Raw genomic sequence first — 11418 nt, forward strand, 5'->3', positions numbered from 1 at the left:
ACCTGTTGCCACTGCATCAGTAGAAAGAGCATTTTCAACAGTGAAGATCATAAAGACTTCTCTACGTAATAGTATGGGAGACCAAACTATTGAATGATTGCATAGTTACATCAAAAAAGATGTGTTTGTTAAAGTTAATTACTAATAAAACTATTATGCACCGATTCCAGAAGATGAAGAATAGAAGACAAATGTTATGACGTGATTACATTTAACTTTTACATTTTGAACCTTATAATTTAATTTATTATTTTTTTTTAAGTTTAATTTTGGACCCCAATGATAAAATTCCTGGCTCCGCCACTGGAGGGCGTGGAGGAATCAATCAGTCAGTTCCAATAGAGATACATGGGTTATAAACTTATAATAATTGAGATTTGTAATATGTGTTAATAATGATATCCACAAGTTTAAATAATTGTTTAAAGAATATTACTCGGCCCTATTTAGATGGGGTTGTGACATAGCAAAATTTCAGATAAATGAATTTAATTTAAGAGGCATAAATAAATATTAGAACAAATCCGCGATAGATATGGTTCCTTTCTTAATCATCTAATATAATGATGTTATAGGATTTTGGTGTGGATTCAGTAACTGTTCAGCATCACAGCTAAAATTTACAAGAAATATAAATAAATACGTAGCCTATGAATTCTGTAGTATCCGTGACGTAATCCGATAATAACTTATTTTAAAATTAAATAAAATCTGCAATAATTGTCTTAATATGTAACATTATAATTCTTGAAATTATGATGTGTTGTATTTAAAATCCAGCCTTAATGAGTTGAGGTCTGCAATCATTGTTGAGTTATATGGATACTTATAGTTATTGAATACCACAAGAGATCAGGGGTTGACGTGCAATATCCAATAAGTTCACAGATAAGAGTTGGTTAATTGTTCCATATTTGTTACTGCTGTGATGATATATATACTCTATGAGTTGATTCATTGAGATTGAGATATACATGCTACAATATACACTACCTTTGTGGGGAATTCATTCTACATTGTAAACGTGAAGTTGTGCGATTGAGATGTTGAGTATTTATGTGAGTGATCTTGCTGGATGTTGTACAATCGAACCATGTATATATTGTCTTCTTTATTGTTTCCATTGTTGGTTTATCAAGCTATGGTTTGTGTCTAAACATAACAATCTTGAACTTAAAAATCTTATCAAATAGATTAATTAACTAACTGTATGTAAAATTTTACAATTATGTAATAGACAATCTAACTTGGAAATTTGTAACATACCAAGACTTTTTTTTATGGGGCCAGGAGGGCGAGGGGGGTCTTATCGTTAAAACATGCTTAGGGTGTGTTCCGTGTTATGAGATAGAGGACTGAATTTAAAAATGAAGCCTTCAATTATAATTCTATATCAAACAAATGTTTGGATTTACAATTGGGTTCTAATTAGAGCCCATATATATCATGATGATCTACGTGAAACACTTTTTTTCCGCGGTCATTTTGAAGTACCACTTTCCTGCAATGAAAAATACTAGCTCAATATTGTTATTGATGGAAGAATGGCCTCGTTTGGCATGCTTCCATCATCAGTTAACAGTCTTACGACCACACACTAACAATTAGACCAAGGGAATGAGAGCTACTATGCACCATTGATGCTGTAACAACGGCATCAACAGAAATGAAATTTCAGATTCAAGCACAATGACAAACTGATGTGTGCACGCTCTTGCTTCCCTTTCCTTGTGTTACCAACGCATCATCTCTATTACGAATTGCTTTAAAACAATCATCTAACTAAGGGACTAATCATGGAATTGCAAGAATGCTTACCTTCTTTAACTAAGCTATTACACACTCTGACAGAAAGACAACGATTAAGAGATTGACCATGCCAATAGTTACATGTAATAAAAGGAATCCATCATTCATTGACTGTCACTTAATTTAGGCCCCAATCATCATTCATTCACTATGACTCTGCTTATCCATAGCTATCCCTTAAATTGCTAATAAGGAATGCTAATTGATCAAAGTAGTAGTAGGTCGGGTAGTACTAAACTTTACCTTTTGTTTGAGGATTTTTTTAAGCAATCAACAAAATGTGTTTCATTTGAAAGGATCACCACCCATGTTGACTACCTAAGGCCAACAGCAGTAGTATGGAAAACCTGAATGAAGCATATGAACAATCAGTGACAGTTTCAAGAAATACGTATCTCAGCGCTTCATAAGTCAGTGTACCAGATCAGGAAACAATTCCTAATATGTCCTGGTTTATGAATATATCCAGGCATAATTCCAGTTTTGCATGATAATGCCAGGACAATTTGGACCAATGAGGCAAGTTTTTGACTGTGTATTTAAGGCAGCCTTGACACGAACCTGCGATCAAGCAAACAGAACTCTTTGAATGCAAGAAAATGGAGATAGAACACAGTGCTCATGAGCTGCATGCACTGGAGTACGTCATGAGAATCTCTCTCTAATTGTAAAATATTACATCTAATGACTAAATAATTCATGATATTTCAGAATATATGCATTTATATAACTAGTGAAAAGGTTCCAATAAATCTTACTCTGAACAACATAATGTGATAATTGTGTCATGATTTCTGAAATCATAAAAAGCCACATAATGTTGGGAATTAGAACTGCCTGCATATGATCATCATTTAAAGTGCAGATAAACGGATGAAGTTAGCATGTGAATATGAAACAGGATAGCTGCATAGGTCATCTAATCACAAACGTCTCCAACACATTATACCCCATATTAATAGGCAATAGCAAAGTAATTTTACTCTACTTCACCCCAATCCATTACCATTACAATTGATAACTAATGTCAGTCGAAAATGCAGTGGAAATTCTTTACAAATATCCAAAATTACAAAACTGGACAGTGTTCAAGTCCAGAATCGGATCAGAAATTTATAATGAAATTTTAGAAAAGAAGTGCCTGCTCCAGTCTAACCCTGGCAGATGATTTGTCGACCAAGACAGCTGGAGGAGGCGGTGGCGACGATCAGTTCAGCAGCCGGTTGCCCTCGCCCCGTATTCAGTTCTGCCTCGCTCTCCGATTTATGCGTACCAAGTAAAACTCGTATTCCCTCCATTCCCTCATAGTTGAAGCGAAACCTTTTTTTTTCTGCAAATTTAGTTGAGACGAAGCTTTTCGGCACTGAGTTTAAGAAATAGATGTGGAGTGTACTAAGAGCACTCCCAATGGTTTCCCTTAAAACTCCCTTATTTCTCCCTTATTTCTGCCACATCAGCGCCACATCAGCACCATAATTTATCCCCAGTTTTTAGCCAACTTTTAGCCAACTGCTCCAATGGTTTCTCCCTTATTTCTCCCTAACTCAACATTTCATTTTTACATCATCACTAATTTAATTGTTTTATTTTTGTATATAATAAAGCTAGCTAATTTAATTTATAAGACAAAACAAATAATAGTAATAAAGTTCGTTGTATTAAAACACGAGTAAACATTACAACGACGAAAATTAATAAAAAAAAATAGTACAGGAATGGAAAAAAAAATTCAAAGTAAAAAAATTCAAGGGCGGTGGGCGCGGTTTCTATTTGCCCACAATTCTTCGATCATATCGTGTTGTAGTGCTCGATGGGCCTCCTTTTGGTGTATGTCCATGAACGCCTTGAACCGTTCATGTTCGTTGTACGGTACACCCCGGCGGGCGGACTCGGACTCGGTTGAGACACCGTGACTCGATGATGCAACACTGGTGTCATTGGTGACGTTGAGGACGCCTTCGTGTTCATCCTCGATGATCATGTTATGCATGATGATGCACGCATACATGATGTCGGCAATATCCCCCTGGTAGTAAAAGCGCGTCGGGCCCTTTACCAGTGCAAATCGTGCTTGGAGCACCCCAAACGCCCTCTCCACATCCTTGCGCGCAGACTCTTGCGCTCGGGCAAAATACTTTCTACTATCTCCGATTGGGCATCTGATCGTCTTCAAAAACACGGGCCATTGCGGATAGATGCCGTCAGCCAGGTAGTACCCCATGTTATGCACAATGTCATTGGCCGTGAATTCGATGGAGGGGCCTAACCCGTTGATCCGCTCGTTGAAAAGGGGCGACGAATTGAGAACATTTAGGTCGTTGTTCGACCCGGCTATACCAAAATAAGCATGCCAAATCCAAAGCCGTTGGTCGGCAACGGCTTCAAGAATGATGGTGGGATGCGTACCTTTGTAGCCGGTAGTGAACTGGCCTCGCCACGCGGTTGGGCAGTTCTTCCACTGCCAGTGCATACAGTCGATGTCTGCCGAGCATCCCCGGAAAGCCGTGGGTCCTCCAAAGTGCCAATCCAGCCAGAACCGCAGTCACTGCGTCTGGCGAGCGAAGGTAGTGCCCCCCAAATATCTCTCGCACGCCCCGACAAAAATTCTTCAGGCACTCGTTGCCCGTCTGTCTCGCCGCATTGCAGATACTCATCGAACATGTCGGCGGACCCTCCATATGCCAATTGTCGGATGGCAACAGTGCATTTCTGCAGGGGCGATAGACCGAGCTTCCCTGTGGCGTCTCGCTGGAGCCGGAACTCGGGGTAACGCGCGGACAACGCATTAACAATGCGCAGGAAGAGGGAGCGGCGCATTCTGAATCGGCGACGAAATACATCTGCCGGATAACGTGGTTCCTCAGCAAAATAATCGGCGAACAGCCGATCGTGCCCACCAGCGTGGTCGCTGTGGATGTATCGGCGCCGCCGCGGGATTGGCCGTTGGGGTGGCTGCTGCATTCGAGCAAGCTCGCTTTGTATGAAACGGGAGATATAGTTGTTGACTGGGTTGTTGGCGAAACCCGCGACATCCCATCCGGTGGGAGCGGGAGGTACCTCCTCTTCGGAAGAAGAATGAGATATCTCCTCGTCGGACCGAGAATGAGAAGATGATTTAGAATTCATTAAATATAGATGGAGAGAGAAAATAAATGAAGAGAGAAAAGGGATGAGGATGAGGAGAGAATGAAGAGAGAAAAGGGATGAGGATGGGGAGAGAATGAAGAGAAGGTGTGTATTTATAGGGGTGTAAATTAAAAAAAAAAAAAAAACTATTTTTATCGTCGGATTATCGCCCACAGTGGTCGGCGATAATCCGGCGATAAACCGGCGAATTTTCGGGAGCCGGCGTTAATTCGGGAGAATTAACGCCGGATTATCGCCGATTCCTCCCCATTGCCGGCGATTTCTCGGCGATAATCGGCGAAAAAACGCCGGATTTATCGCCGAGTGCATTGGGAGTGCTCTAAATAAATAGATAAAGAAAGTAAGAAAAAGAATAAAGTAAAAAGTGAATAAAATAGAATGAATAAAACAAAAGAAAGGAAAGTAAGAAATAGAAAAAAGTTACTCAACTGTGAGGGAACTTTTCAAAATGGAAAAATGACTATAAAAAAAACAGGGGCAGTAGTAACTTTAGTAGTTTAGTTAAATCAAATCGCACACACTAAAAATAGAGGAAAAATTGAAACTCTTTTCTTTTTTATCCATTTCCTAAAAATAAAATAATACTTAAATCTTTGTGATTTTTAAGATTTTTAAGTTTACTTATAAAATTCGTGGAACGTACTAGAATTTGTCTAAGTCACGTTAAGTTATTCACTTCTTATGGTTAACCTAATTTTGATGATTGTTTTGTACTAGTATTAAGTGATGCCAGTGATTTAATTTCTTAGTGTTTGATTTATACTGTCTTTGAAATGTAAATGAATAAAATTACCATATTTAAGTAATTAACATGACTTCAGATTGAGGATACTCAAGGAATCAACATTTATTAACATGTTAGAATTCCAAGATTCTTAAATAAACTAACCTATTTGGGCCAGTAACGTGAAAAATAGTGTGGGTATACTCGGGCCGAAGAAAAAATATAGACATGTCAATTTATTTTACAATCCAAACAGTATGGAGTCTCATAAGAAAACATTATCCTAGTGAAATATAATTATTAAGTGCATCTGAAAGAGTGTGAAAGTTGTATGATAAGCAATACTCACTTCGTACCATATAAAACTAACTAGGGAGTAGTACAATTTCTTTTTCACTTTTTTTTTTTTTTTTATACAAGAGAAATGCTCAAGCTGAGAGTGCAGCAAGCAAAATAGTCAATAACAAACAAACGAACAAAACAAAAAAAGACAACCGAAAGACAATCAAAAAACTATTAAGCTAAGGAAAGAAACACTACAAGTCAGCAGCAACCCGACCACGAGCCATCCCTCAACAAAAAGCCACACCACCAGCTCAATTTCTTTTTCACTCTACTGTATAGTACTCCCTCTGTTTTAAGGAAGATGACCCCGGCCCTTTCTTGAGCGTCACGAGATTTTATGCAACTTTATTTTGTGTGTTAAGTGAAGATAATGAAGTAAGAAAGATGAAATAAAGTAGAGATAAAAGTATTTCTAATTTTTTTAATAAGTCATCTTAATTGGGACAGATTAAAAAGGAAAGTGGGTTATTTTTAATGGGACTAATGAAATTACTACATATTATTTTTAAGTGTGTTAGGAGCAATCCATAGTGATAGATTAGAAATCCAACCACAAACCAATTTTTCAGCTTTTATGTCAACTTTTCAAATTCTAGCATTTTAAATAATAAAATTTTAATTGAAAAGTCATTAATTGCAATGGAGAAATGGAAAATGCAATAATTTAAAAGGAGAAAAATACAAAATCATTTTTGTCACTAGTAGAGTCATTTTTTTTCTTTTTTTATGAAAAAATTTATCAAAATATTTTTATTTGATTTTCTATCTGATTTTAAATCTCTTTATCTCTCCTATTTCTTATCTTCGTTTAATCCATTTAACATTCTTACTATTCTAGACAACAATAATCACAATTAAGCCTTGGTTTTATCTAACTTATCAAGACCGAATACAATATTCTCATCCCATAAAAATAATTTTTCTTTCTTATGTTTTTCCTATAAAAAATATTCCATTTTCATTTTATAGTAAGTTTTTCTCTTTTTTTTTATGAGGTTACCTCATTCTTTGCTAACAATATAAAATATTTCAGTCAATTTTTTTTCTAAATTTTTTTTCTCCCATAAGTGGACATTAAAACTCGTATTCGCCTGAAGTGTCTGTTTTGACGATACGGATGGAGTAGTAAACAAATTCAGTAATATTCAACCCTAGAAATTAGAATTATAGAGCACCGACATACGACTCGCGAAATACGGCTATCCTATGCCTATCTTGTTCATCACGAAATTAAGTAATTAACTCTTGCCCAAAAAAGTCAAAGTTACAGACCATCTTAAACACGAAGTAAATAATCGATTATTTCTCAAATGAACGAAAGAATAAACTTAATTTTAATCATAGCAATAGGACGTGGTAAATACAAAGAAATTAAAAATTGTGTACAAAGGATAAATGCCGGAATCCATGGGTGCTACGCTAGGGTCTGTTTGGTCCTACAAACAAATGAATAAATCAGAAAAACACATTAAGGGCAGGAGCAAACATGAACTTATTTTCCGATGGTGTCAGATTCAAATCCAGACACAAAACTCTCCGGCTATTCGGTTTCTTCACAATTGGAGGTGACGGTGACGGTGACGGTGACAGAGACAGCTCCGGCGAAGGCAACAGCTTCTGAACGGTCTCGGATCTGTGGCGCCTCATGTGGCCACCGAGCGCTTGCCCGATCGGGAACTCCAGCCCGCAGATGGCGCACTCGTGTGTCTTCGGCTTCGGCGGCGACGCCTCCCGGTCGTCCCCCGTCAGCCTCGGCTTCTTGTGGCTGGCGCGGTGGCCGCCGAGCGCCTGGAACGACGGAAACTGCCGGTTGCATGTCTTGCACTCGAAAACGCGGTTAATTTCTCCTCCGCCGCCGCCGGATAATAGCATTAGGCAGTTGGCCATCGTGTGTATGTCTTCGAGATCTGATCCTTCTCTGTTTCTCTTCATCACCATTTTGTCGTGTGAATTGTGTTTTGAAAATATTTTTGTTCAAGTAGTAATGCATAATGACTGCTAATTCCTAATTGGATGTATATATATAATGGAAACTTAGGTTGAGGTAGATGGATTAGTAGATTAGACTGTTTGACTTTGTGCAAATCAATTGACCTTTCACAAAGACGAAATTTTGGGGATGTTTCATTGTTTCTTTTTCGAGAAGCTAAGTAATTTAGAGAATGTCTATTGTCTAACCATCTATTTAATTTACTTGACTAGTAGTGCTCAAGTTGTTGATGACTTAATTAAATAATGTAGTAGTAGTAGTACAAAATATTACTTACTACTAGCGGCTAGTGCAGTTAGTGTGGATACTAAGGAAAATTAACTATGTTTATTAAAGAAAGGTAAGTGTGAAAGGTAGTGAGAATGCGTCACTGAGCGCGTAAGCTGAGCGCGTAAAATCAATATTAGTAGGAGAGTCGTGTGTGGCGACCTCACTTTTAGCTTCTTCCTTCTAGACTAATTCACTTGTACACGCTAAGTCGCTAATATACTTTTAGATCACGTTACTATTCAATTAACCGTACAATATTCAATACTACTATCATTTTCAAGCTTTCTAGATTGTACTTGTACCTTACAAGAACATAATGGATTTTTATTAAATTAATATGTCAATTTATTTTCATAGAACAATAGTTTAAGATCATAGTAATTGAAAATGTGAGTCTGACTAATATTTTTCTAAAGAACATAGGTAGTCATAAATAATGATGGGTTATAACTAAATTGGCGTGAAATTTGTAGTGGGAATGAGACGAATAATAAATAACAAAGTGATGACATAGTGGCGTGGAACACAAGTAGGTCAATACATATCCTAATCCCATCTTAGTATTTAGTGGTAGTTGGTTAGTAGTAGAACATATATACATTCCACAAGTAGCTAGTGTGTCCGCGCACGCATTTCTCTCTTCTAGATCTGTCATACGTATTCAGTTATTATCTTTCTTTTTCCCTCCTAACGTTCACTCCACACGTAATCAACAATTAAGTGGAAATTACCCTAACAAATCAAGTACAATTATATATATATTTGAACCTTTTTAAAAAATAAAAAGAAAAAAGAAAAAAGAAAAATAGATTAACATTGCACTACCCAAAAAATTGAAATTGAAGTTTAGAGATATGGGAGATTTCATTTTAGCATTCCTCCATTATAATCAGATAGTCATGTTTATTCATTATGGGTCTTCTATAAAATTAGTATCTTCTAGCTATTTTTAAAAAGTTTTTTTCTCATGAGGTGATTTTCATTCTCCATAAATAATACAGTAGTATTTTAATTACCTCTTTTTTTTCTCTATTACATTTCTACTTTATCAATTTTATATATAAAAATATGATCAAAATTATGGATTATTGGTAATAGATAAATATAATATCATTGTAAACACATGTATGGTAACTAAAATTGTCGAAAGTATAAAGGTGTTCTCCCCTTTATAGTATTTTTATGCCCAAAATCATAAATGTTGTGGTTTGGTGATAACTGGGTAAGGGGAGAGTGGTTGCCGATTCAGCAAAGGCCTCGAATTTAATTTGGATTTGTTTAATATTTTGTTTTTTATATAGTATTAACAAATTTTGTTGAAGGGACAAACTTGTCACTTGACTCTAACGACGATTAGAAAATGACATTTCGTCTTTTTGCATGCTGACGGAAAATCTAACATGCGTTACTCCACAAGGTAGGTAGTTACCGGCGTCGCTACTTGTAATTACTTGGGGAAACAACGTACATGTAGCTACTACAAATATTAAAACCTGACATGTTTAGTCATTTTGAGATTTTAATTAAACCCACAATTAACTTTTTTTTATCACTTTTACAAAGTGAACTCTACATTCTATTAACTCATTACACTTACATTCTACTATTATAAAATTAATATATACTCCTTCTGTTCCAGGATAGTTGGGGTATTTTTTTTTAGTTTGACATAAAATTTAAGAAATTGATTTGTTAAAGATTAAAATGAAGAAAGAAAGTAAGAAAGAGAATAAAGTAAGAGAGATGGAGAATAAAGTATGAAAGGAAATCAAGGTCTTATCAAAAAATTGAATGACTTAACTACCTTAAGATAAACTAAAAAGGAATACGACTCAACTACATTGGGACGAAGGGTTGTATATAAAATAGGACATTCCACCAATTTTTTCGCTCATTTAAAAAAAAATTAAATTCATGCTGAGTCAAATCGTGTCTTTAAATGGCAGACGAAGAGAGTATTATTGTTGCAACAATTCATAAAATATATCGAATCGAAATTTGTTGATTCTCGTAGCAATTTACCTTTTTCTTAATAGTACTCCATATATGTTAAAGAGAGATGGGATTGTGTAGTATCCAAGCTTTATATACTCCCTCCGTCCCATAAAAGTTGAGTCGTATTCATTTTTAGTCCGTCCCAACAAAGTTGAGTCATTTCTTTTTTTAACTAAAGACAAAACATCTAATCACTCTTACTTTATTCCATCATTTACTTTACTCTCTCTTATTTTTCCTACTTTTTTCATCTCTTCTATTTATTTAATATAAATTCTTAATCTCCGTGTCCAAAAGTTTTGTCTCAACTTTTATGGGACGGAGGGAGTATACGGTAGTATCAGTGTTTTAAAAACCGGACCGGACCGGCCGGTTCGACCGGTTCAGCCGCGAACCGGTGAGTGGTCCGGTCCGGTTCTCTCCATAAAACCGCTAGCATGTTGAGCCGCCGTGAACCGTCAAAACCGGCCGGTCGAACCGGTCTAACCGGGAACCGGAAACCGGTTTTCTTCATTGTTTAAAATTTTTGTAAAATAAGTGCTTTTGGTGGGGATCGAACTCATGACCTCTTGGTCAAGAGACCAAGTCCATTACCACTCCACCACAAGCATTTCTTGTTAATGACATGAACATTAGTTATTATTATATTAAAACATTTTTTTTTATTTACTCAAACTAACCATTCAAGTTTAAATTTATATTATAGTGAGTAGGTATTAATATGATAATATATTTATCATCTAAAATTCACTCTTTTTTACTAAAATTAACTATTATTTGTATAATATAGATACTTATGTAAATATAAGTAGTTATACCTAAGGTTTATAATAAATTATTTACTATATAGTATATTTTCATCAAAACTAATTAAACATTCATATTTATTTATATATTTTGTCATATAATTTTTTTGAATTATTATGAATTATCTTTTTTTATATCTAAAATATTAAAAATTTTATCCATACTAACTTGTAATTTGTACATTTAATAATTATGGATAAAAAATTTAATAAATTTTATCATTCATTGAAATTGAATATATTTTATATATTATATATAATTTGTAACAGTAAAACGGTTCGACCAGTGATTGAACCGGTTGGACCGGTTGGACCGTGAACCAGTAGCCTCG

General features: G+C 35.7%; 2 protein-coding genes across 2 annotated transcripts; both read right to left on the reverse strand.

Annotated features, from left to right (window-relative positions):
* Window positions 1-3553: 3553 nt before the first annotated feature.
* Window positions 3554-4935, reverse strand: LOC125220959. Its single transcript, XM_048123086.1, has 2 exons — window positions 4216-4935; window positions 3554-3976 (listed from the first exon to the last, which is right to left on the reverse strand). Exons 1-2 carry the CDS (start codon window positions 4933-4935, stop codon window positions 3554-3556), a joined length of 1143 nt encoding a protein of 380 aa, XP_047979043.1.
* Window positions 4936-7336: 2401 nt separating this feature from the next.
* Window positions 7337-8024, reverse strand: LOC125223715 (zinc finger protein ZAT12-like). Its single transcript, XM_048126982.1, has one exon. The coding sequence runs from the start codon at window positions 7961-7963 to the stop codon at window positions 7481-7483; it is 483 nt and encodes a 160-aa protein (XP_047982939.1). The 5' UTR covers window positions 7964-8024; the 3' UTR covers window positions 7337-7480.
* Window positions 8025-11418: the final 3394 nt, after the last annotated feature.

This window comes from Salvia hispanica, chromosome 4 (genome assembly GCF_023119035.1).
Source record: "Salvia hispanica cultivar TCC Black 2014 chromosome 4, UniMelb_Shisp_WGS_1.0, whole genome shotgun sequence".
Lineage (NCBI taxonomy): Eukaryota > Viridiplantae > Streptophyta > Magnoliopsida > Lamiales > Lamiaceae > Salvia > Salvia hispanica.